This window comes from Heptranchias perlo, chromosome 11, assembly GCF_035084215.1.
Source record: "Heptranchias perlo isolate sHepPer1 chromosome 11, sHepPer1.hap1, whole genome shotgun sequence".
NCBI classification, from domain to species: Eukaryota; Metazoa; Chordata; class Chondrichthyes; order Hexanchiformes; family Hexanchidae; genus Heptranchias; species Heptranchias perlo.
In genome coordinates, this window is record NC_090335.1 from 68,422,717 (window position 1) to 68,450,537 (window position 27,821).

A 27,821-nucleotide genomic window follows, 5' to 3' on the forward strand; every position below is an offset into this window, starting at 1 on the left:
TCTGCACTACAGGCTGAGGAACAGGTTGGTGTAAAACTGTGTGCTGTAGTTCCACTTCTGGCAGGAGGGTGTAATTGCAGCATGACAAGTTCACATGGGCAGTTTCCAATATAAACATGGACATAGGAATTTATAATGGAGGAGGTTGACACAAAAGTCTGACAAAAATAGAACAGGAAGTAAGATTTTGTACACAGGAAATAGCCGAAGACATAAGATTTTTACTATATTAATAGATATGTTAAAAGAAACATTTGTGGCATAGTCCAAGTGTGACCTGAACCTTTTCAATAAAAAGTTGAAAGAAATTCTCTTGATCACATTTTTATAAAGGTATCCTTTATAACCTAGGTGCCAATATTCCCAGGGTATACAATTTCATAATGCTACTGGATTGTCCGAGCCATTGCAAATGGTACATTAGAGGATTAAGGTATTTTATAAGGAATATTACACAATGTATTATTTGAATGTGCATAGATTAGTATGTTCCTTTAAGCCTGCAAGATGCAATTATTGTGCATTCCTGGTAAAAGTAGAAGCTAATTAGGTGTCAGCTTGGTTCAGTTGGCTGAACTTTTGCCTCCAAGTCAGGAAGAACCTGGAATTTGAGCTATTCTCACATTAAAAGATTATCTGGTCATTATCTCATTACTGTTTGTGGGACCTTGCTGTGCGAGAAATTGGCTGGCATTTTTCGTACATTGCAACAGTGACTACACTTCAAAAATACTTCATTGGTTGAAATGCGCTTTGGGACACCACGCTTTGGTTGTGAAGGCACTATAGAAATGTAAGTTCTTTATTATTTAAAATATAAATGGAGCAATTTTTGTTTTAAATAATGCAGCTATTCCAGGGTCAGTGCTGGGGAAATGCTTTTAAGGATTACCCGTCCCGCAGGAATGGGAAAAGCCGCATTTCCGGCCATTAATGCTAAATGGCTTAAAATTCCTTACATGCTTTTAAAATTACAGGCAGAATTTGAACTTAAAGCTGGTTCGCAGTAACATGGCCTTTGTCTGTGTGCAGCATCGGAGTGGTGTTGGGTCCAAGGTGGACAGGGAAGTACCCTCAGAGGCAGGTAAGCAACAGCACCACCAAGCATGGAAAATGAGGCTTGGAGGACTTCATCAGATGGTAAGCAAAATTAAGTTTAATCCTGACACAAAGTGTGACACATAGGCCAGATGAAAATAAGTGCGATTGCAAAGTGAGACACAGGAAGTAAGTGAGACACAGGAAGTGAGCACTATATGCAAGACTTTTAATATATCAAATAGATTTACTTACAAGAAAAAAAACAAACAATCAAAACAACTTTGTTTCAAGTATATAAAAACGTGAGGAGAAGAATAAAGTTTATAAAAGGCAACGTCTATAAAAAGTAATCAGTGTATACTTATTAAAAACTATCAGTTCATAACCTGTACAATAGTTACTGATTTTATTATAGTCCAAGATAATGTAACATTTCAGATAACATTCAGTGGAATTTGCGTTAATTTAAAAGCAACACAGCAGTGTGGGATGGGGAAAAAAGACAATGGGGGCAGGGGAAAGATTTACTCTGTTCTGTATTTGAAACAAATTATAAAAAGGGGTGTGTATAAAGAACAGACTACAAAGAGAAAACAGGAAATCTTCCCTTTCTTGCCTCAGCAATTCAGACAGATCAACAAATCAATACTCTACAAACTTCCTGTTAGTCAGTTTGGCTTTTCCAGGATGCATTTTCCTTTTGTTTTGAAAGGGAGCCAATCTGGACACAGCACTGTACTATAAGCCAGCTGTACTGCACAGGCTATGTCAATACAGTATAATTGATTGTTATAATTAATCAACAACTCTATTATCATATCATGTGACTGCCAGGATGGTAGGCGGCGAACTAGAAGAATCTTGGTCTTTCTTCGTCTTGCAATTCCTATTCGAATGCAGTTACCGACCGCCCACCTGTGCAAGAGGTGCGAGACAACAAATAGGAAGTTTCTATAGCAACACTTCAAAATAAATGCCTGTAATGTATTCTCAGTTTGACACTGAATAAACATGGCAGACTTCCAAGCGCATTGTTGGTACCAGTTGATCTTTCCCCCGCCCCCCCTCCAATGTTGTCTCTTGCACTTTGGACAATCTCCAGGTTATTTAGAAATACTTGATGTAAGGAGTCTTACAACACCAGGTTATAGTCCAACAGCTTTATTTAAAATCACAAGCTTTCGGAGGCTTTCTCCTTCGTCCGAAAGCTTGTGATTTTAAATAAAGCTGTTGGGACTATAACCTGGTGTTGTAAGACTCCTTACATTTGTCCACCCACCGGCATCTCCACATCAGAAATACTTGACAATTGTAAACAATTTTACAACACCAAGTTATAGTCCAGCAATTTTATTTTAAATTCACAAGCTTGTGAATTTAAAATAAAATTGCTGGACTATAACTTGGTGTTGTAAAATTGTTTACAATTGTCAACCCCAGTCCATCACCGGCATCTCCACATCAGAAATACTTGAGGCAGCAGAGACACATTCAGTGGACAATGAGACCGAGAGAAGGGAGCAACCCGTCTTAAATACATCCCACCTCAATTTTACATTTCCAACTATATACACACACACACAAATTATGATTTACAAAAACACAAGTATACTTTTGTCACTAAAAACCACCAGCTCAAAAACCCTCACAGGAAATAAAGATGCTAAAACATTTCTGACCTTTTGAAGCAATTGAAAATATATAAAAACAGTTTTTATTTAAAGACCGTATGCTGTTCTTGTGGACACTTGTCAGGGCTATGCCATTACTGACTTTCTTCCTTCCTGTGTTAATCGAAACACTGTACCTGTAGGCACTGGGAAAGTTAGGTTGGTCAGGGTGAACATTAGAAATAATCATTTGGCATGGGAGCAAGAGACAGAGTTTATTAATGTGTACCACTTTGTAAATATTTATATGAAAAAATGGGTTAAAATTACAATTAGAAGTCAAGATATTTCAGGAACACCCACGCCAGTCAGTCATTAGAAATCAGAATCCATTTTAATTTTGCGTCTATGCAAAGCAGTTTTGTGCATGGTTCAAAATCAAAATGACAGCATTAACTCCAGAGTCAAGCCTAGATCTGACTCCACAATGCACTGAGGCTAATCTTCACACTGCTCAGAGGCTTGACGTCTGTGTGGAATTGAACTCGTGGGAGGCATGAAGCTGGGTTTAAAAAGTACATGAGCAAATTGGGATGTCCGATTTGATGACATACAACTGGCAACTCCACTTCGGAAGTAATTCATGGTTTGCAAAGTACTTCATAGGGCATTGCTACAGGAAATGTGGTAAGGCATCGTGGAAATTCAAGTCCTTTTTTAAGTGGTCTGCTGAATGTCATGAACCCTTTGAAAACATACTCTAATGTTTTGAAAAATAGCCTCAGGGGAGTGAAGCTGTATGCAAAAGTATAACTATACATGAGCAATTGTAAACAATTTTACAACACCAAGTTATAGTCCAGCAATTTTATTTTAAATTCACAAGCTTTCGGAGACTTCCTCCTTCCTCAGGTAAATGTTTATGAGCAGAGCTCTTTCCTGGAGATTTGCAGTCCACAATGTAAATCAGGTGTTTCTGATGTTCATCACACTGTGCAGTTACCAGGAACAGACAGGTTCCACTAGTAATGTAAATACAGCCTAACTCTATACGACAATATTGGATTAGACATGGCAGCAACTGCTTTAGAACTATGCTCCAAAATGCCAGTGGCGTACACCTGCAAGATGACAGATGGGTTAGCTAGGGATGCACAGTCCAGGGAGTGCCATCAATGATGAACTGGAGTTAGCAAATGGTCATTATTTGGCAGCTGGTCACAAAAACAAATAGGTTTGTCACGCCGACGCAGACAAATGTGCCCGAGTGAGATGCATTCAAAATTACAAAAATATATTGTAACTCTCGCGTGCATAGTGGGAGGTCCTTCTAATGCATACAGAAAGCTATCCCTGTAACTGATGGGTGTCTCCTAAGCAAACAATATAGCACCCACTAGAATTCAATGCTGCTAGAAGCAAAGAGGAAAGAGTACAGCACAATTCAAAGTGATCTCATCACTTGACATCAGAATATGAGTTAGAATATAAACACCTCCTGCCGCACTAGCCTTTCCTATACAATACAAACCACTTAGAAATTGCTTTTAATAGCAAAAGCTTTTAATGGATGACTAATACCACCTACAATTTTATTGCTTCTGCTTTACTGGGTACAGCTCCTCAAAATAAGATTGGAGAAGGCACAATATTGTCCATTAAAGATTCAATGGTACTTTCATGCCCGATATAATGAACCTTGGCTGTTCTTAGGATGCCAGAAATGCTCGGTTAAAGGGCCAGCGAGATGAAGGTGTACTTTTTAAAAATTAATTCTTTAGCATAGCTAGCAAGGTCGGGATTTATTGCCCATCCCTAATAGCCCTCGAGAAGGTGGTGGTGAGCTTAATATACACACAGCTGGTAATTTTCCCCACAGCACTGGGCGGGACACATGTAGGGGCAGGAGTACTGGGCAGGTGTGTTAGAGACAGCAGCAAAGCGCTGTCAAATAACAAAAAAGTAAACCTTGATTTATTAAAACTCTTGTACACAGCAGTAGTGTTTCTAGCTACAGAAATTTTTATAAGTGGTTTACACGGTAACCCCTTGTGGCAACTGCAATTAAAAACCATTATAAAATAAACAGAGTATTAAACATCTATTGTACACAAATGTTAACTTTACAAGTCTGCACTCGCTGGGCAGCGTGGGAGTGTGCTCCTGGTGGGCGAGGCTCCCGGTTGGGAGTGTGGGTTCATAAAACAATCCTCCCACCTCACAGTCAGCTCAAGGTGAATCGTGTTTACCACAATGCTGTCACCAGGCCGATTGAGCCCACTGATTGCAATACACTGCAGCAAAATCACATTGAAACTAGTGTGCTTTAATGGCCTGCCAACGTGCTTGGCACACCTCAAATTGCTCCCACCACTAGTTGTCAGTGGCAGCCCTTTCGATAGCAGCACTTCACGCTGGCATTATAAACACATCAAGTTTACAATGTCAAAATCTATCATTGCAATACTGGATGTTTTCCACAGTCCAAGGGGACACAGTATAGAAAGTTTAAGCCACCACCAGGAATGCTTTACTGAAATCCTAGTGACAACAATAGTTTACGACTTACTCTATTGACAGGATGTTAAGTTAAAATATAAACTTTCAGTGTCATTTCAGAGTTTAGAAAATCTTCCATTTTGATGGACAGTTTCACATGCTCGTGACATTTGACTTTTTACAGATAGCAGTTAATACGTGAAGGCACTAGTGCGTAATTTAGGCTGTAAACTGGACCCATGGTAAGTAACAATTTCGGAAATGGCTCTGCCACCATGAATAGTTATAAACAGGGCAGCCTCTGTTTTTTTTTCCAGTAAACTATCTGGAAATTTCTAAAATGTAAACCAAAACACCAAATATCTGAATGTTAAAAAAAAACTCTGTTCCTTCCACCCCACCTCCACCCGCCATTTTGTTCCACTTGGCCCAAGTGAATTGACCAGGGTCCTTCTGTTTAACAAGCCATGTGGCAGTCACGGTTAGCAAGGCTTCCACGAATTTCCATTCATCGGAACTCAAACCACAATCCCACTTCCTGCTCCGCCAACTGTCGAGTTTTGGAAATTGGCAACCTGCCTTGGAAACGTGTCCTGCCCCCATGTTTAAGGCTGTGTTGCTGGCAGTATGCAAAGGGAGGACGAGCAGTTCACAAAGTGTTCTGCACAACTTGCTGCATTATCAGGACAGAGTGTTGCTGCCGGCATTATGCGTGGGAGGAAAATACCCACCTGTTTTAATTTGTTGTTGTATGACTTAATGAAAGTGCACCTGAGGTTACTGGAGCGTTCTGCAGCGTTAACACTGATTGGAAGATGGAAGATTTGGGCCTCAGCCACGAGTTACAGGCCCAGCCTCGATGCCACAAGTCTCACCCCTTATCTCCCGGCAACAACGAGGGGAGCAGTTTAAAAAGGGCTGAAACTGCAGTCATACCAGCACGTGGCCCGAGTGAATTGACCAGGGTCATTCCGTTTAATGAGATTAAGCAGGGTTTTCTGAGGCTTCAGTGGAAGCAGTTCCACAATATGGTGGGGCTGCTCCGTTCCTAACTTAAAAAAATATATTATTCACTCTCGGGATGTGGGTGTCACTGGCAAAATTGGCATTTATTGCCCATCCCTAGTTGCCCTTAGTGGCTTGCTAGGCCATTTCGGCAGGCAGTTAAGAGTCAACCACATTGGTGTGGAACTGGAGGCACATATAGGCTAAACTGGGTACGGTCGGCAGGTTTCCTTCCCTGAAGGGCATTAACGAGCAAGTTGGGTCTCCCCATTCATACTGAAGGGCGTGACTTGCGGATGGACACTTGCTCCAAAGCCTCGGTCACAGCTTCATGCTAACAGCCATCGATCAGCCCCATTGTTGGAGTGAAGAGGGGGGTATGGAGGCGAAGTAAGATTAAAAATAGCACTGATGGCAGCCACTGGCTATTTACCTCTGATGCCGGGATAGTGTTCTATGCCACATAAGGAGGCAGCAGGGTGATATAAATGGGGCATCGATCTAAGGGGGTGGGGGGAGAGGAGAGGGGGCATCACAGCTCAAAGCAGCGCGGGCTGCTTGGTTACATTAAGAGGCTTACAGCAAATCCCAAATGTTGGAAAGTTCTCAAAAACAAGAACATGCGAAGCTTTAGAAATCTAAGCACTCCCATCAGTTTTATTTATTTGCTGAAGTGTGATTGAAGGTAAATCTGAATCACACTCCTCACTTTAGAACAGGTGGGGCCAGCATGAAATCTTCAACAATTTTATAAAAAATTTCCATTAAAAAAACATGTTGAAACAAAACAATATTTGTGTTTAGTGAGAAAGGAGGAAAGGGAGACTGGTATGAAGGGAAAGCGGGCTACGGGCTGTCACAATGGGAATAGAAAGGGCGAGACTATATCATAGGGTAGGTTCTCCACACACTGGGAAACATAATAAACACCTTTGCAACAGAACTGTTGACGCTGCCCACTCACCACTGACTCATCTCTGGAGCAGTCAGTCAGCTTCCTCAACAGTGCAGGTGCGGAGCTCTCAGCCCATATGGCAGCCTGCTTATTCTTCAGGCAGCGCTCGGGAGTACAGCTCTTAGAAAGACGCCTGGCCCCATGTCAAGATTCACATCTGTGCCGTGCCTTTTCCATTAAAATAACAAACAAAAAAAGGCATCATTGAGCCACAAATTCATATGTAAATCAGCAGCCAGAAAAAGTGACATCTCGAGAGGGACCATACGGAGATACAAGCTACTTAAACGGAATAAAGTAAGCTTGTACCAATACGTTAAGATGCAGTAGGAGAAAAGGGTGCAGGGTTGGGAAGCAAATGGTGAACAGACACCCGGAAGTATTTCTTTACAGAGAGGGATCAACAGCTGGAACAGGTTGTGTCCTGAAGAGTGGCTGTAGCCAGGACACTGAACTTATTTTAAAAAACAGCTGGATATTGTAATGATAAGACAGGCTCCTAGTATCTCCGTTGGCTCTGTGTCCCTTATCCATTCGTGAAGCACCTTGGGATGTTTATATAAATGCAAGTTGTTGCTGGCTGCTTTTCTAGAGGGAAGGACCTTCATCATCTGAACCTATCTAGTCATCTCCTTAATCTCAACAATACAATCAGAGACCAAGCTCTTCTTGATGGAGGTGGGGAACAACAGCAGCATGGGCAAAGGTCCACAGCTAGAGAGAGACTACCTTCTGCTCATTCCAAAGCAAACAGAATGCAGCCCTCTAAATTTTTTTAAAAACTGGCACGTGCATACGGAAAATAGACACACACACACACACACACAAGTGCATGCAGCAGGTATTAAACGGCAGCTGTGAAAATACAGGCTTTGCCTGTCCCGTTTTCCCCAACACCAGCTCATCCTATCTTGTGTGGCACAAGGAAGAAAACAGGAAAAGGTTTGGGGCGATTTCCTCCTCCCCCCTCACCCGACCCATACCTTTTTTAAGTAGTAATTTTTTTTCCAATCGCACAAATCCCTGTATTTTCTCCCCCGTTCCATTTGTCTGCTCAGGCCTCGCTCCTGCAGTGAGCAGGACTGCTGATCTGCTGCCAAGCCTCCAAGCTGGTTACTAGGAGAAGGGTGGCCCAAGTTCCCTTCCCTTCACCGTGGGAGCATGCTTAAGCAGGACAAATTGCAACTTGGTGCAGGAGAAGGCAAAATAAGAATTTGATCCAGAATCCATTTGTTGGTTTTCTAAAGTACCAGAACACCGTGCATCAAGAAGCAACAGCCTCTCAATTCTGATAATGTAGAGTCAACAGGACCCTGTTAAATTTTAACTGCCTTTACGCCCCCCCCGCTTCATTTAGGCATCTATTCCTTAAAGAATCTAGGGATCAAGGTTTTACCAAATCACCACCACCAACCGTGACTATCCGATTATCTGGATTCCAAGACCTCGCGCCACTTTCTCCAGCGTTTCGACAGGGTCAAGGGAAGAGCTGTCCTCATTCCTCTCAGGGGCAGCAGAAGGCTCGGGCACCGTCTGGGCTACATTACTGAGGACACAGTAGACGGGAGAGTCGCTTCCAGAAACCCCTGCACCCTGCGCATCGCCTTCTGGGGCTTCCGGAGAGTCGCACTGCACTGGCTGAAGGACATTCGGCGCGAGCTTGGCTAACGAGTTGGCCGTTTCCTGCTGGCCGGCGCGCCTCAGCTGGGCTGCGGCAGCGAGGTAGTCATCCTCCTTGCCTGCTTTGCCGGCGGTGAGTTTGGCGGAGAGTGCCTTGCGGCGGGATTCTGGGGCTGGGAGACACGCCTCTGTCGCCTTCCTCCGGGGTCCACGCCTCTTCTCCAAGTCCTTGATGATCTGCTGTGTCAGTTCAACGGTTTCGTAGCGGACCATGTGCAACTGCAAGTATCCATCAGCGTGCTCTTTGTATCTAGGCAGGTAAAGCAAAAAGAGGGGTTTTTTTTGGGGTGTGGATTCAATTTTCATCTTCAGACGCAAAATATTCGATTTTAATAGGGGCATTGAGTGGTGCAGTGGGCTAGACACTGGCCTTTCACCTTTAGGACTGGGTTCAAATCCAACCAGGACTGACTGGATGAAAGTCTCGCCCGTCTATGGGCTGGCGATATTCCGCTGTGAAATGAATTGGACAGCCTCCTTCCAGCTCATGTGCATGGGCCCACAGCATAAAATGGCAAACCTCACTCCAGGTGGCTACTGGATGCCCAAAGTGGAACAGCACCAACCTTCTTCAGATCGATGGAACAGAAAAGTCTTGCCCTGCCGCACCCTGCAGATCCATAAGGAACTAGACTGAACCTGCCCCAACATAGAATTACATAGAAAGTACAGCACAGGAGCAGGCCATTCGGCTCAACAGGTCCATGCTGGTGTTTATACGAGCTTCCTCCCTCCCTACTTCACCTAACCCTATCTACATATCCTTCTATTCCTTTATCCCTCAAGTGTTTATCTAGCTTCTCCTTAAATGCATCTATGCTATTCACCCCAACTACTCCTAGTGGTAGCAAGTTCCACATTCTAACCACTCTCTGGGTAAAGAAGTTTCTCTTAAATTCTCTATTAGATTTATTAGTGACTATCTTATATTTATGGCCCCTAGTTCTGCTCTCCCCCACAAGTGGAAACATTTTCTTCACATCTACCCTTTCATAATGTTAAAGACCGTTACCGGGTCACCCCTCAGTCTTCTCTTTTCTACAGAAAAAAGCCCCAGCCCGTTCAATTTTTCCTGATAGGTATAACCTCTCATTTCTGGTATCATTCTAGTAAATCTTTTTTTGCACCTTCTCCAGTGCCTCTATAGCCTTTTAACAATATGGAGATCAGAACTGTTCACAGTACTCAAAGTGTGGTCTAACCAAGGTTCTATATAAGTTTAACATAACTTCTCTGCTTTTCAATTCTATCCCTCTAGAAATGAACCCCAGTGCTTGATTTGCCTTTTTATGGCCTTATTAACCTGCGTCACTACTTTTAATTTAGACTCTTGTTATCCAAGCCGTATTCTTCCTATCAGTGTAATACCTCACACTTATCTATATTGAAATTCATTTGCCAATTACACACCCATTCTGCATGTTCATTAATGTCTTCTAGTGTCCTCCTCAGTATTAACTATACCCCCCAATTTGGTGTCATCCACAAATTTTGAAATTGTACTTCCGATTCCCGAGTCCATATCGTTTATGTTACTGGTGAACAGTGGTCCCAGCACCAATCCTTGTGGAACACCACTCCCCACCTTTTGCCAGTCTGAGTAACTACCTTTAACCTCTACTGTTTTGTAGCCAGCTTGCTATCCATTCGACTACTTGTCCCCTGACTTCACATACTCTGACCTTAATCATGAGTCTGCTATGCAGTACCTTACCGAAGGCCTTTTGAAAATCCAATTACATCTCTGTATTACCCTTGTCTACCCCTTCTGTTTCTTCTTCAAAGAATTCAATAAGGTTGGCCAAGCATGACCTTTCCTCTTGAAATCTGTGCTGACTATTCTTTATTATATTTTCAGTTTCTAAATGTTATTCTAATTCCATCTTTGAGTAAGGATTCCATTATCTTTCCTACCACTGACGTTAAGTTAATTGGTCTATAGCTCCCTGGACTGGTTCTATCTCCCTGTCTCACATGGGACCAAGAAGACAGAAGCATTTGAGTCCGTCTGGATCTGGACTGGTAGCAGATGTGAAAGGTCGGTGTCTAAATCAGTACACTGCCCAATCAACAAGGTGTGGGACTTTTAAAATTGAGCAATGAAACTCCTTCCATTTCAAGCACTTATTATCAAGCATTTCCAGACCAGCTACAGCACAGATAGGTATAAAGTAAAGCTCCCTCTATTCTGCCCCAACAACAAGCGTCAGCCACAGTCTAACACCACTAATTGCACCATTGCTAAGCATTAGCAAAGTGGTTTCCTGAAAGGCCAGGTGTTAACCAACCAATTTTTAGGAGAGCAATAACTAATGGTAAAGGGGCCTTTATAGCGATGAATGTACAATCCTGAAGATAGAAAATCTGCATCTTCTGAAAGCTTAACCAGTGTGCTAGAACGAAAAAGGGGACAGAAAGCCTGCCCATATTTACCAGTGCCCCATGAAGAATTATTTTTGGCTGCTTATAGGCTGGTCTACTGCGCAAACTCACTTCACATTGTATTTGTTATAGTTTATTATATGGTTCCCTATCTGCCATCCTGTTTTATACAGCTGTTCATACAATGATCAGATTTCATCTGGGGTTTATACCGAGCAACCTTAGGTTGTTGACTTTTTACTCCCCTCCCCCCAACCACCACCCTTGGGCAAAATTAATGCTACAGTGCCCACTGGATATACTTGGACAGAGGGGACTGCAGATTCCTCCTGGATAGATGAACTAAAATGGGCCAAGTGGCCTACCTCATTTGTATTTAAGGTGGGTGGGATCTCCTACTTTTTCAACCCTGGAGATGTGTTGCACAATGAATCTTGGCCCATCAAATTAACAGAAGCACCATGTGTGTCCACATGTTTGCTTGGCTTAGTAGGCAGCTCTCCCGCCTCTGAATCGGCAGGTTGCAGGTTTAAATCCCGCTCCGCACATTCATGTTTTGGGTGGGGCCAGCGGTGCTACCTTTGGCTAAATCCAACATTAGGATCAGGATTAGTTCTAAATTGATCTGAGAAGTGGGAAGTGGAAGAGCGGGACAGGGTGGGCTTCTGGCTTAGGTTATGATGTTTTGAGCCCACTCAAAACCGAAACCAGTGTTAACCAGAGGGAAGATCTTACATCACAGCACGCAACCAAAAATTTAACCTATCTTTTCTCTTTCAGATGCTGTTTACCCACTATGTATTTCCAGCATTCTGAACTTTCTTGAACTGCTGAGGAAACAAAACGTTTTAGCTCTACACCTAAAGGCAATATCCAGTCCACTGGAATAAACAGCAATAGCAATAATCGGTATAAGTCAACACCCTAGAGCTCTGGGCGAATCACATTGCCCTACCTGAAGCGTGCATGCCCAGAAGGCCACTTTAGCTGGTGCGTCTTGCGGAGGTGCATTGTTAGCGTGTAGGCCCAGGAAAAACACTTGGCACAGATGTGGCACTTGTATCGAGGCTTTGTTTCGCCCTGGATAGGAGAGAGACAACAGTAACCCATTGTATTGGCAACTTGAATGCGTTTTGAAATTAAAAATGATTGTTCCTTTTACCATCCTAGTGCCATTAGATAAACTCATTGAAGGTCACTATCCTCCTGGGAGCTACTCTTCCCCATTGTGGCAGCCAAGCTAGAAAGAGCCAATATAATACCCATTTATATGAGGAACCAAATCCAGCGGTTACACAACATGTGTTCCAAACTCGCCAACACCAAAACAGCTGCGCAGTTGCTCAGAAGTTACTAAAAGATCTCTACAATTCTGGCCGCAGATCTTGCATGATGTCGAGGGACATTCACACAGGCCTGCAATGTGAAAACCAACTGAGAGTGGGCGAGGGATAGAGGTGACAAAGAGCTAGAGGGAGACAAGGACAAAGAAACAAAGGAATTAAGAGAAAGATGAAAAAAAAAGAGAGCTCCATGCGGATGCGGATTCTAACGCAGATCTCCGAGGTAAAAGTACATAAACAACAACTTTCATTTATACAGCGCCTTCAATGTAGTAAAACGTCCCAAGGCACTTCACAGGAGCGTAATCGGACAAAATTTGACACCGATCCACATAAGAAGGTTTTAGGACAGGAGCGTCTTAAAAGGAGGAGAGGCAGAGAGGTTTAGGGAGGGAATTCCAGAGCTTGGGGCCTACGCAGCTGAAAGCACCGAGCCCACATTAGTTCACAGATCAGTTCTGTCACTTGGTCACCCACCTCATGTATTCTTCTGTAGTGCTGTTTAAGGGTTTGCACACTGCGTGCACTAAAGTTACACCCGTCAGAGCTGCAGTGGTACGTGGGTTCATCATTGTGCGTTTCAATGTGCTTCCGCAGGTCGTACAAATTCTTAAAACTAGAAGTGAAAGAAAAATACGAGTGAGGAAACTATTAACAGAAGGATTTTTAGGAAAAGGCCATTAGGCCCAACAAGTCTGTCCCTCTTTGATACAATAATCTCACCAACCCACCTTCTCACCCCACCCTTTAAACCCCTAATCTTTCAAATAGATTTCATTGTCACGCCTCTCAATCTGAAAATCAGGGACACTTTATTACACCCAGCACAGCACTGTGATATTCAGATAGTACAATATTTTCAGTTTCTATTCTTATTTATGAGCCTATGAGTTTAACGCATTGTTGTGGTTTCCACAAATCCAAATCAACCCCCAATATACAAGGGGAAAAAAGCAAAGCTGGTCACTTACACATAAAGTAACACTATGATAATATTGCACAACGTAATTTTGAAACTTTAACGTTAAAAAGACAATTAAGACAAAAGAAAAAGTCTGTTGGAAGTCCGTCTCAAAACAAAACCTAATGATTACCTCATCACTTAACCACCATGATCTGATCCCACTGCTCCCTGATCTTAATGACTAAGTCACAAATAAACCACCTTCTGCCACTGCATAATCCATTGACCGACTGTACAGGGAATTGGTTGCCGAATGAGTTCATATAAAAGGGGATCAATGGAAACAAAATTCATAAATGAAGTGGAGCAGAGAAAGGAAAGCCTCAGTGGCTTTGGGCAACTGGATACCCTACTAAATATCCCGCCCGATTAGATGCAACACTTGAACTCTTTGTGCCTTGCTGCGACAGACTGATATCATCGCAAACAAGCCACAGCTTGCTCTACTGCACCATTCTTTGCCATTGCATATGTAAACCGACATGCTTAAAGACCAAAAGCCCATCTCAATTGTGTCAGTACTGCTATGCAGAACTGGTTCTGAAGAGCACGAGTCAGATGTAAGTACGGCACTGCTCCCTGCCTTTACTCACCGCCTCAGCAACAAGCCATGCGGTTAGAACATCTTTCACTGATAGAAGTGCGGGTAAAATACACTGTCAAGGGTGCTTTTGAGTCATACAAGCCAGGAGGGTTTACAGTTCAAGCTCCAATCTAAGCTGATTTGAGCCAAGGCAGTAGTGGGCACGTTATCATTGCCCCAAGGTTCCTGGGGATGGGCAGTAGAAAAGAAAACACACACACAGCCTGATGGCAAGAGCAGAAACCTGATCGAAAAGATTCAAGCAGGGAGTCGCGGGAATGATGGGCACAGTTCTGGGAGGCAACAACACATTCAAAGACATGGGAGAGGAACTTGAGGTTGAGGATGGGGTGGTAGTTTGCAAAGACAGAGGGGTCAAGGTTGAATTTTTTTTTTGCAGAGGGTGGTTGGGGGGCGGGGGTTGATGACAGCAATTTTGAAAGGGAGGGGTAAGTACCTGAGGAGAGAGAAGCATTTGCAATGTCAGCTAGCACAGGGGCCAGGAAGGGATGTTTGATAGTCAGCAGTTTAGTGGGACTGGGGTCAAGGCAGCAGGAGGTGGGTCTCATGGATGAGGTAAGCCCAGAGAGGGCATGAAGGGAGAGAAACTATGGACAGACACAGGTTCAGGGCTAGGGCAGGAGGGAGCCTGGGGTGGGGGGGGGGGGGATGCAGTGGAGGCTTGGTGGTGGGAAACCAACTGTGGTCTTACAATGATGTTTTTATATAGATTCACCATTACATCTCAACTTTTATATTCTATACCTCTTGCCATAAAACCCAGCATTTCATTTGTTTTTTTGGCCTTATCTTGAGGTGGTGCTTTTAATGTCTTGTGAACTTGAACTCCTAAATTCCTCCGCTCTTCCACATCACCCAGCTTTTGTCAAAGTATAATTATTACTTTTTAAAAGAAAAAAATCAATATGTACCCTGTCACATTTACCAATACTGAATTCCATCTGCCAGGTTTTTTTTTGGCTATTCCCCCAATCTTACCAATAATCCCTTTCAGTTTCCTTTGATCCTCAGAATTAACTACTATGCCTATTTTAGCATCAGCTGCAAATTTGGATGTCAATCCCTCTAGCCCTATATCCAAATCATTGACGTACACAGTGAAGAGAAACGGTTCCAGAACAGAACCCTGTGGGACACCACTATCCACTTCCAACCACTCTGAGAAACTGCCCTCAACTCCTCTTGATTTCCACTCTTCTAACCTGTTTTTACTCAACAACAACAACTTGCATTTATATAGCGTCTTTAACGTAGAAAAACGTCCCAAGGCGCTTCACAGGAGCAATCAAACAAAATTTGACACCGAGCCACATAAGGAGATAATAGGACCGGTGTCCAAAAGCTTGATTAAAGAGGTAGGTTTTAAGGAGTGCCTTAAAGGAGGAGAGAGAAGTAGAGAGGCAGAGAGGAAATTCTAGAGCTTAGGGCCTAGGCAGTTGAAGGCATGGCCACCAATGGTGGAGCGATTAAAATCGGGGATGCGCAAGTGCCAAGAATTGGAGGAGCGCAGAGATCTCTGAGGGTTGTAGTGCTGGAGGAGGTTACAGATATTGGGAGGGACGAGGCCATGGAGGAAATCCAATTTGCTTGCTACCTTTCCCTTAATGCCATACCACTTAACCTTCTCCAATGGTCTCCTGTGTGTTACCTTGTAAAAGGCATTCTGAAAGTCCATGTACACCCCATCCATCATATCTGTCACCTCCTCAAAGAAGTCTATTGGGTTTGTCAAGCACGGTCTTTCTTTCTGAAATCAGTATTGACTGCTTCTAATTATTTTCTCTTCATCTAGCTATTTAATCATTTCATCTTTAATTAAAAGATGGTGGGTGTCAGTGTAGGATCAGTTCAGCAGTGATGGTCACCTCCCCCACTTCCATCTACGTCAAACGGCCTGCCAAAGCTCACAAATAGAGAATAGCCACTTGGATGAGTTACTGAAGAACTGCATGCATCCATGGAGCCATATCCCAACATGAGTCAGTGCTTTCAGAAGAGGAGGGAAGAAAATTAGAGGGGAAAAAATGAACTAAGTAGTTCAGCCAGTGCATCCGGTGGGTCAGTGAACAAATGTCCACCTCACACAAGAAGAATAATGCAGAAAATTGGCTTAGGTTAACATCTAGATAGCTGCAATATAATAAAATAAAGTCAGCACTTTACTCCTGATTATAGTACCTACAAATTTGGACCAGCGTTTTTCTCTACATAGTTCCCAATCAGTACATCAAGACAACTGTCTAATGCTATGCAGCAAAGTAGCAATCTGAGCAACAACCATGACATTACCTGTTCTCACAGAAGTCACAGCCATACGGCCTCTCATCGCAGTGGCGGAACTTGATGTGGGTCCTCAATGAGGAGAAAGTGGTGCAGGTCATGTCGCAGAGTGGACACTTAAACTGGTTCACTGGCAAAGAGACGGACACAATAAACTGTTAAAGAACCTAGTTTTCATTACTGGGTACAGAATATTTCAAAACAAAAAATAAATCTCATCCTGCCCCTCTCCTTTAACAAATTTCCCTTTTTAGCTTCTCTCCCTGTACGAGACACTACTGTCTGGAACCCCTTCTCTATCATATCCTCCCCTTCCATCCCATTGTGTGGAAGTGTCCACCTTCTAATCCACTGGTGACTACGAGACAAAGGATCTGGGATTCTGTAGAGATGGGAGGAGCGGCGGGGGCGGGGAAGTAAAGGTCGCAGAAGCAATCCCACGATACTTTGGAGCAGCTTTGCACTGCTCCTTAGATGGGCACATTTCTTCACACTGCCACAAGCCAAGAGGTTATCAATCTTTGGTTCACGTTCATAAAAACCCCACTGACTTCAATGGAGAGTAAAATCGGGTAGGATGTTGCACCCAATTCCCATCAGTTTCCCGACGGGCAGGTTAGGTTAAAATTGCCTCCAGTATGTCTCCTGGCATCCAAACGTGTAACTTAAAATCCCTAAATGGAAGCAGTGTTGCTTACATTGGCAGCTCTTTATTCTGCCTATATTGCACTCTGGCTTCCAGAGCACTGGACAGACACCCAAACAACAACACTCTTATTCAGGTACAGTTGCTTAAACGTCTCATTCCCCACCTGTATTCGCTGACGGTAGATCAGTTCCGCTGGCTGGAGAAAGTCCGCGCAGATCAGCAATGTAAAAAACAGCAATCGCTGGCCTGTGGGGCTGGGCTAAAAGTTCAGCCCACCCACAGCTAGAAGAAAATGGCAGCTGGCAGCGGCAGTCATTGTGTTACTGCCTTTACTCTGCTGCTGCCAGCAGTGCGGGGAAAAGACACCTTGAGTTGGTAACATGTACTGAGGGCAAGTGTCTGGTTATTGCTCAGATCTGCTCATAAAAAGGAAAAACTTGTATTTATATAGCATTGCATTGAATTTACAGCACAGAAACAGGCCATTCGGCCCAACTGGTCTATAATGGTGTTTATGCTTCACACAAGCCTCTTCCCACCCTACTAGCCTATCCTTCTATTCCTTTCTCCATCATGTACTCATCTAGCTTCCCCTTGAATGCAACTATACTATTCATCTCAACTACTCCTTGTGGTAGCAAGTTACACATTCTAACCACTCCCTAAATAAAGAAGTATCTCCTGAATTCTTTATTAGATTTATTAGTGACTATCTTATATTTATGCTCCCTAGTTTTGGACTCCCCCACAAATGGACACATTTTCTCTACGTCTATCCTATCAAACCCCTTCAAGACCTCCATCAGGAGACCCCTCAGCCTTCTCTTTTCTAGAGAAGAGTCCCAACCTGTTCTGTCTTTCCTGATAGTTATAACCTCTCAGTTCTGGTATCATTCTTGTAAATCTTCCTTCCACATTCTTCAGTGCCTCGATATCCTTTTTGTAAATCACATCCTCAGAACAGTCCAAACAACTTCACAAGCCAATGAAGTACTTTTGAAGAGTAGGCACTGTCGTTTTGTAGGTAAACTCAGTAGCCGGTTTTCACAAAGAAGGTCCGACAAACAGCAAATGAATGAATGACCAGTTAATCTGTTATTTCTGAGTTGGTTGATGATGTTGGCTAGGAGACTGGGAGAACCCCCTGCTCATCTTCAAATAGCGCTGTGGGATCTTTTACATTCACCTGAGCGGGTAGACGGGACCTCAATTTAATCTGAAAGACAGCACCTCTAACAATGGAGCACTCCCTCAGTACTGCACTGAAGTGCCAGCCTAGGTTACATAGCAATTTCACTGTCTCCGGCACTTTTATTGCAAAACTGCACTACATGGGGTGAGTGTAGAGATTTTCTACAGGAATTTGCACCGTGCCAAATCACCTGCTACCTACGCTGCCTCATTTACCTTAGAGCAGTGCCACCTGAGTCGGGCAGGGGGAGGGCAGCACTGTGTCGGAGGACTGAAGGACAGAAGGCATGGAACATCCGCGCTAAGAATGACACGCGACAACACCCATGGCCTTTACAACAATCAACGAACGGTCTGCTGCGTCCTACCGTGATTTCGCACATGGTCCCGTAGCAGCCTCTCGTTGGCGAACTGCTTGTCACAGTGCTGGCAGGGAAAGGTCTTCTCTAAAATTAAAACAGACATTAAAAATTGTATTGTGAAAATCAGTGTAGAGTTCAGGGATCATCCTATAGTCAGCCTTTCAATAATCAGCACTTTTGCTTATTTACTTTCTCCCCCCTCCAAATAAAAAGCATATAATATTAACAAACTGGCTTTTTGTTCCGCCCCTCTCACTGAAGCCAGCAGTCTTACGATGATGTGCTTTTTACGGCACACTTAAAAAGCGATAAAGGTGGGAGAGGGGGAGGAAGGAAGAAAAGAAACACACCCAATGATAGAATGCTGAGGTAAAAAAAAATCATTTGCCAGTCAGTTCAATGTAGGAACAGAATTTAAAGGCTGGACGCTGACAAACAAAGATGAACCTGCCCCAATTCATAGGGTAGCTCCACTGAACCATCCACCACTCAACGACAGCCTTACTCCGGCAGTGTCAGAAGGATGTGGTTTGAAGACAAGAGCCATTTGACGTTGTGTTTATATTCGTCAGGCAGACTCAGTGTACCAGCAGCAACACTGACCGTGCGCGTGCAAAAGATCGGCTGTACGCAGTTGTTAAAAAAGCTACCAGTTTCCCAATGTGATGGGGGGGTTGGGGGAGTCCGTACAGCCCAGTGATACACAACTGCACCATTGGCCTGGGCAAGCTGAGCTTGGGGAGAGGGAAAAATAGTTAGCCAGGAGCCACCTCCTTGATTGTTGATCAGCGGCTCATTTTGGAAGGATCTGGTGATGCCCCCATGCCTGAATAGCTGGCCAACACTCAATGTCCAAGCCCACAAATGAAGAATGGCCACTTGGGAAAGGTACAGCAGGGTAGGTGACATCCAGTGAATTGTACCCCAACACTTGCATATTACTGCAGAGATCGTACCATTGTGTCAAGTTTAGATTGTAGTATTAATGAGAAGACCAAGGTGTTGAAAATGGTTCAAAAAGAGCAATAATGACAGCAGCAGGTCTTAAAGTAACAAAGTAGGGGAAGGGCTCGAGATTCAAATTCAGCCCCCAGTGCAAAGAGAAAGGGAGTTAGTGTTCAGCATAATCAATGTTTATAAATCATAAGGGAGGTTGATAGGATATATGCAGGAAATTTCATTGTGCAAATCCAGAGGCTGGGGGCAGGAGGAATGCTTATATATATTTTAAAAACTTCCATCTAAATGTACTTTAAGTAATTACTTTATACTTATCACAGTTCACTATGGAACAGACTGCCATCTAGTGCTGTGAATGTGAACTCAATTAAAAGTATTCGGCAGAAATGTATTCCTGATACAACAGGGATTACGGTGCAGGAGTGAGAAAAGCGGCTCAGTGGAGTCCCAAGGCACTGCGACCACAAGTGGTAGGGACAAGCTGCCATGTGCTGGACTCCTGATTTTAGCAATAAAGGCAGCGAGGGGAAGTTAGGCACTTACCCACAGGGGAGCGCTTTGCACCTCAGAAGAGAAGATGTTTCTGCTTGTGGGGGAGTCCAAAACTAGGGGCCAAAAATATAAGATAGTCACTGATAAATCCAATAGGGAATTCAGGAGAATCTTATTTACCCAGAGAGTGGTTGGAATGTGGAACTCGCTACCACAAGGAGTAGTTGAGGCGACTAGCAGAGATGTATTTAAGGGGAAGCTAGATAAGTGTATGAGGGAGAAAGGAATAGAATGATATGTTGATAGGGTGAGACGAGTACGGTGGGAGGAGGCTTGTGTGGAGCATAAACACTGGGACAGAGCAGTTGGGCCGAATGGCCTGTTTCTGTGCTGTAAATTCTATGTCATATCACTGACGTAGGTCTGGGAGGAGATTGTCTGTCTTCCTAGCCAGGGATAGTAAATGGGACGAGAACAAATTATGGGAAACGGGGGGTACAGAGTGAAAAATGGGCAAAGGTTGTGTGAGTGCTTAAATGAAGGGCAGTTAGATTGTGTGAATGACAACTTTTTTTTAATCTTTGCATAAAAGAATGCAGCCACCTGAACGGCAATTTAGTTTTTGTACAAAAGATGTGATTATTTTTCACATGAGCGCACGATGCTCACTGTCAGTAGTGTATGGTGTGGGTAACCTGAATTAATTACAAGGCTTCTAGGATAGAACTTCCACCCAATAATACAACGGGAGTGATCAAACTTAGACTCTCAATAAATGCGAGGATCGATCTGTACCTGGAACAGCAATGCTGCCATTTTGTGCTGTATGGTTGCTTCACCATTGGGATGCATTAAAATACCAGAATTAGTATGCTTGTGCCTTCCAATTCCCCAAAAGCAAATGCATCAGCTAAGTTATATCATCGGGAGAGGCATGATACTGAGACCCAGCATTCCAACACCCCACTCCATTAGGGCTGGGTGGGGGGGGGGGGTGGAAAGGAAGGAAGCAAAAAAGAAAATCTGGGCACCCTATTGTCCTATCTGCTTTCATACAGGCCAGAGGGTATTCAACCACAGAAGGCATCTCAGCTGTCAGAGTTCAAATCCTGCCCATCTCTACACATGTACACGCTTTCCACCAGGGGGGTCACTGAATAGCGATCAGGAACTTTGCTGCTATTATACCTGCCCAATGCAAGGCACTGAGGCCCATTAAATACACACATATATATATATATATATATATATAAAAATTAAAAAGTTGACAATTGAATTGCAGTATCACATACGTTCATTCGATGTCTGTCGGCGGACATGGTCATAGAACTTGGTGTTGTTGGAGAACATCCCTCCACAGATGGGGCAGGAGACGACCTTCTCCTGCGTGTGACTCCGCAGGTGCTCCCGAAGTTTAAACTTGATTTTAAATGTAGCACCACAGCCTGGATCATTAATAAAAAGGTTTGAAAATCGTTTGCACATTAATTCTTGGGGCAGGTGAAGGAACAAAAATGTACTTATTCCGTGAGCATTTCAATAGAATTAAAAAGGGATTGCAGCGGGGGAGAGGGGAAGGGAAAACATTTCCCATTCACCAAGCTGCAAATATGTCATCCTACAGAACCTTCTTCCTGGTGTCGGCTTGGTTCAGTTGGTAGCACTCTCGCCTCAGAAGGTCAAGCCCGTTCTAGGATCCGAGCAGATAATATAATCTGACACTTCAGTGCACTTTTTTATTTTAATGGGCCACTTAGGATTGTGAGAAAGAAAGAAAGAAAAACTTGCATTTAGTATATAGCGCGCCTTTCATGTCCTCAGGGCGTCCCAAAGCACTTCACAACCAATGAAGTCCTTTTGAAGCGTAGTCACTGTTGTAATGTAGGAAGCACGGCAGCCAATTTGCACACAGCAAGGTCCCATAAACAGCAGTGATAACGACCAGATAAATCTGTTTTTTCGTTTTTGGAGGAAGGAAATATTGGTCAGGACACCAAGGAGAACTCCCCGCTCTTCTTCGAAAGAGTAGCATGGGATCTTTTACTATTTAATTTTTAAAAATTATTTAAATAAACGATTTAAAACTCAATGACAAATGTAATCCTTTAATCCCAAGTGTTAACAGTGTCCACAAACAAGGCCATGGCAATTGGAGACAGAGGGAGGAGGTTATGGTGAGTTTGATTTGCACGCCACTACACACTGCTGTGGGAAAGTGCAGAGTGAAGGCCAGAGGCCTCGCCACAGGAGGCAAGTACATCAGTCCACAACTGCTGTTGTAAACACTTCCTTTGCCCCTGGATCAGAGAGGCACCGTGCAGGACTGGAAAACAGGTTACCTGCTCCTGCTCTTGGCTGCAGGAAACTCATCGCCCAGCAAGATTAAAAATAAAAGCTTCAGCTTACAGTTTAAAATAAAATAAAAAATATATAAACAAGGCTGCAGTCCGTGAATGGGCAAAAATTTAAACCCGGGGTACACCCAGACCCCAGGATTAAAATGTCAGCCTTGTTACTGGCTACACCCATCTGCATCTCCAGATTACCTTTCCAGCAGCAGGAAATGGCTTCATTTTTGTTAGGGAGAGTTTCTTTGTCCGTGCACTGTCCATGCATGTCCACATGCCGGTAAAACCATTCCGGATTGTCAAATGTACTCTGAAGGCAAAAAAAATATATATACTAGTAAAAGATTTCAAATCGGGGTTTGGAAGCAGTGATGTCGCACAATCAGGTCTCACCTTTTGAAGCTTCAAGCACATGCTGCTGTACAGCTGCTATACATCGAAAGCTCAGGCTTCGCTCATTCTTCACATTATAGAAATTACAAGTAGGTTTAAGACAATTAGCATAATAAATGCTTCCATTTATACAGTGCATCGTCACATTAAAACAGCTCAAAACTCTTCACACAATGCTAGCGTCAGCCGTGGCTCAGTGGGTAGCACCACTACCTGTGACTCAGAAGGTTGTGGGTTCAAGTCCCACTCCAGAGACTTGAGCACACAATCTAGGCTAACACTCCCTGGGCAGCACTGAAAGAATGCAGCACTGTCGGAGGTGCTGTCTTTCAGATGGGATGTTAAACTGAGGCCCCATCTGCCCCCTCAGGTAGACGTAAAAGATCCCATGGCACTGTTTTGAAGAGGAGCAGAAGAGTTCTTCCCAGTGCCCTGGCCAATATTTATCCCTCAATCAAAATCATTAAAAAACAGATTATCTGGTCATTATCACATTGCTGTTTGTGGGACCTTGCTGTGCGTAAATTGGCTGCTGCAATTCCTACATTACAACAGTGACTACACTTCAAACATACTTCATTGGCTATAAAGTGCTTTGGGGTGTCCTGAGATAGTGAAACGGGCTATATAAAGGCAAATCTTTCTTTCTTTCACAATGAGTTACTTCAGAAGTGGAGTGACTGTTATGTAGGCAAATCTGACAGCCAATTATTGTATTGTCTTCAACACCCATATCCCCACAATTTTCTCCCCTCCTTTCCTTAAGGCGCCGACTCTTTGCTAGGTACAGTTTTATAGGTGCCAGCTGCCCTCAGGTTCCTCCCCCATGTGGCCATTCCTCGTGTGTGAGCCTAATCAGTGACTGTCAATAGGGTATTGGACCCTGGGCAGTATCACAGCCAAGCTTGATTCTGTCGCTACCTGATGTCCACGGTGAATCAGTGGATAATAATCAGGAACCTTGGCTGATATGTTTTTATTTCATTCATTCTCGGGATGTGGGCATTGCCGGCAAAGCTAGCATTTATTGCCCAGCCCTAGTTACCCTGAGTTTGATACAACTGAGTGGCTTGCTAGGCCACTCCAGCGGGCAGTTAAGAGTCAATCAGGTTGGTGTGGGACTGGAGTCGCATATAGGCCAGATTGGGTAAGGGCGACAGGTTTTCTTCACTAAAAGACATTAGTGAACCATTTGGGTTGTTACAACAGCTTCACGGTCACCTTAACCACTAATTGAAGTTCCACTCAGTTTTTGAAGCTCTAAGGGCTGTCGTGTAACTGCCCAAAACTCCCACCCATACTACGGTGGGCAGTTAGGTCGTTACAACTGACCTCTCCTGGGCTTTGGAAGGGATGAAAACAAATATCAGCCAGGGTTCCAGTCCTGATTGTTATTCAGCAATCCCTGCTCGAAATTAAGTCAGCATTGATTGTCAGAAGACATGATCAGGCTTGGCTATGAGGCCTTACTTTTTCGAACAGCCAGTCAGTACTGTCTCGTTTGGGCCAGATACTAATGGCTGCGGAACTGTACCCCGGCAAGATTCAGCATCTCCAGAATAGGGGGAGAAAATGGGAGGAACAAGAAATATCTCCCAGTTGCGTTGAGAATCTAAGTTGATACTTGCGTCGCAATGCTCCCACTGGCACGTGAAGGTCTCCGCAATCTCCGGGATCAGGTTCTGGTTCTGGCTGTCCAGGGAACACGTGGGCAGGTCAGGACGCAGGCGCTGCAGCTCCGAGCCGAAGTATTTCAGCTTGGCATGATAGCTGTGGAAGTTCACGTGCACTACCAGCTCATTGGGGCCTTCTACAGCCAGGAAACCACAGCCCCGCCACAGGCACTGGTACTCGTCTGAAACAAAGGAGCTCATTATCTAATGTAATGTCGTCTCTTAAGAATTGATGAGTCTTTTTTTGAGGTGGCGGGGGGGGGGGGGAATCGTGTTTTTTTTTGGTGTCCCACAGCAATGGGAATAACCCTGTGTTAGGAAGCTGCAGGGAAACGTACTGCTGGCTGGGGTCACTGCATACTTTACAGGTAAAGTGTTTACCGGGACAAGACTAAAGAGCAACTTGTCACGTTGAAGCTTCTCAAAGCGCTTCACACAATGGATTACTTTTTGGAGTTCAATGACTGTGGTTACTCAGGTAAAAGAAAAATCAATGGATTGGATATTTAAGGCCTTCCCAACTCCATCCCCGACAGACCTCCACGTGTTCAGGTACCGTTTCCCAAATAAAGGGGCAGGCAGCTGACCTGATCCCATCACTGGAGTTCAAAAATGACCCCCTGATGTGTCCCTCCCCCAATTCCTTCAGGGGAGCAAGTAAACTCTGCTCCATGCAGCTTCCTAACACAGGGTTATTCACTGGCACTTTGTCAAGGGTCAGAATCCCAATATCTATCCAACACTCTGGTCACATTCACATCCCAGCTTCAGCAACTTCCGAAAGCTGTACATGGGAGGTCCAAAGACAAACAGAGCAGGACGCTTGCTAACGGAGGGAGAGGCGGGATGCAAGTGGCCTCTGAGTGACACCGTCAAGATCAGAAACTTGCTACATGGGGAACGGAGGGGCACAAGTTTTTGTTGCGCATGGGCATATATTAAGAGAGTAAATTGTGAGCATCCTTTCATGGGATTACAGCATTGGAAGAATCCAGCATGTTTCTCTGGGGAAATGGAAAATCTTTTATGCTATGGAGGATCTTGCATTTGCTTGTGAGCAGATGTCACTGATGCAGGTACTTCCTGAAACATAGTTTCCTCGATCAGAGACACTGTCAAAAGGATTTGGGCAAACTCATATTTGTTAGTTGTTTTTTTTAATAAGGCCAAAGCCTGGTACGTTGAGGTAGTTGTCTTCTCTCATATTTTATAATCACCAGTAAAGTGCCCCTCTTGCTGCCCACAGAAAGTTAATGTTTTTTTAATTTACAAGATGGCAACTAAGTTGGGAAGAGAGGTTTCAGGATCGCACTCCACAGCACCGCCTACTTGCCAAAGCCTACAATTAACTCATTATGTATATAACTGTTTACATACAGGATTTCCATTCTAAATGTTTACATAGACTTGGAAATATATCGCCGTTCCTTCATTGTCGCTGGGTCAAAATCCTGGAACTCCCTTCCTAACAGCACTGTGGGAGAACCGTCACCACACGGACTGCAGCGGTTCAAGAAGGCGGCTCACCACCACCTTCTCGAGGGCAATTAGGGATGGGCAATAAATGCCGGCCTTGCCAGCGACGCCCACATCCCGTGAACGAATAAAAAAAAATAGACAGTTTCAATGTTAAATGTAGAGAGAAAAGCGTGACCAAAAATCGGTAGAGGAAGCTGTACAGGACCCAATGTTTGGTTAACTGGCAGCATCGTAGAGACGTGAGATTCTGGGTCTATGAATTTGCAGTTGGGTTCAGGTGGCCTCTTGGATTAAAGTAAACGTGAGGAGTCGTGCCCCTATGCCTGCATTCTGGGGCTCTGTGCTATACAGCGGAGACCAGAGCAGCTACAGCACAGTGTAAACTGGCAGAGCAGGGCATCAAGGACACTCTCCGGGAACAATTGGGCACAAAAAGACAGAAACTATCAAAGTATCTTTTATTTTCAAATACATGTTCAAAATTATGAGGGCTTTTGATAGAGTAGATAGGGAGAAACTGGCAGGAAGGTCGGTAACCAGAGGGCACAGATTTAAGATAACTGGCAAAAAATCCAGTGGGGGAAATGAGAAATATTTTACATAGCGAGTTGTGATGGTCTGGAATTCACTGCCTGAATGGGCGGTGGAAGCAGGTTCAATAGTAACTTTCAAAAGGGAATTGGATATATACTTGATTCTATGATTCTATGAAGTACATGCTTACACTAAATGTTTAATAAAAACAAGCCATCTAATACTCATTGAAAAGGCTGACCATTTGGGTAAGGTATCAGAGGGCACCAGAGCCCATGGCACCATATGCCAACAAGAGTCAGTGTCTTCAGGAAAGGGTGGGGGAGGAAAGGGGAAGAGAGAGGGAAGGGAATAAAAAAGCCAAAGGGTGATCTCAAATGCTTTTTACCTAATTCTCCGAAGCTGTCATACTCATTGAGATGTTCTTTCAAGTGCGCAGCTATGTGGTCACAGAATTCCTCCATGGTCTTCCCCACAAAGACACAACCTTCCCACTCACACGGCAGCACCAGCTCCAAGTACTTGATGCTCTTTCCAGGGGCCATCTTCCAACCCAAGCCCACTGGGATCATGCCACCAATTAAGATGCCCTTATCAACACATGCTGTAGAAGATGGAAAAATAAACGGGATTTTCCAGAATGTTCTAAAAACCTTTCACAACACAATCATTTTTTAAAAAACTTTTAAAAAAAACACATAACCTCATTCTTCCCATCACCCCTGCACAAAATCCAAATGCCTATTTGGGCCGGTCGCTGGAAATTTTCCTACAAAGGCAGCTTGAATCAAGGGTAAAACCAGATCTTTGAAGGATGTTGAATAATTAGGGAAAGTAGGTGTGGTGCCGTGTCTGGGAAATCAGGAACAGTCTAATAACATTAGGAGAGATTCAGCACAGTCTGATTCAACTTCAAATACTTGCAACAAGAAGAGAATCTGAGATGTTTTGCTACATTAAAGGCACTACATTGCTGGGAATGGAAAATATTATGCGTTAAGATGCTACTTTTAGAACTAAATTAAATTCCAGGAAGGGTCACTTCAAGTATTAAAATGTTCAAAATGATAAATACGTTTATACAATGCCTCAAATACTTCATACAATAAATTACTTTTTTTAAATTAAAAAGTGGGCAGCAATTCTGCATTAACAATGTCCCTCAAACAGCCATGGGACGAAGGATCAGGTGAAGATTGCTTTGTTTTTGGTATTGTTGATTGAGGAAGGAATGCTGACTGGGGCACTGAAGGAGAGCAGGGAGTTCTCCCGAATAATGCCATAGGATCCGTTACATCCACAAGAACGACGTGAATCAGTCGGGTCCTCAACTTATTATGTCATCTAAAGGATGGCACCTCAGAATTAGCATTAAAG

General features: G+C 43.8%; 1 protein-coding gene across 1 annotated transcript; it reads right to left on the reverse strand.

Annotated features, from left to right (window-relative positions):
- Positions 1-1,325: 1,325 nt before the first annotated feature.
- On the reverse strand, positions 1,326-27,016 carry zgc:112083 (uncharacterized protein LOC550461 homolog). The gene is made up of 10 exons (XM_067992395.1): positions 26,833-27,016; positions 24,387-24,613; positions 22,564-22,675; positions 21,310-21,462; positions 18,572-18,649; positions 16,373-16,493; positions 12,993-13,131; positions 12,128-12,252; positions 8,525-9,040; positions 1,326-1,956 (listed from the first exon to the last, which is right to left on the reverse strand). The coding sequence occupies exons 1-9, from the start codon at positions 27,014-27,016 to the stop codon at positions 8,530-8,532; spliced, it is 1,650 nt and encodes a 549-aa protein (XP_067848496.1). The 3' UTR covers positions 1,326-1,956; positions 8,525-8,529.
- Positions 27,017-27,821: the final 805 nt, after the last annotated feature.

Excerpts from the sequence above, each read along its gene's own strand:
- zgc:112083 (XM_067992395.1), bottom strand. The coding sequence starts at position 27,016 with ATGATCCCAGTGGGCTTGGGTTGGAAGATGGCCCCTGGAAAGAGCATC. Across the intron at positions 22,676-24,386 it reads GCCAGTGGGAGCATTGCGAC|AGTACATTTGACAATCCGGA; the intron begins GCAAGTATCAAC and ends TTTTGCCTTCAG. Across the intron at positions 9,041-12,127 it reads TCTGGGCATGCACGCTTCAG|ATACAAAGAGCACGCTGATG; the intron begins GTAGGGCAATGT and ends TTACCTGCCTAG.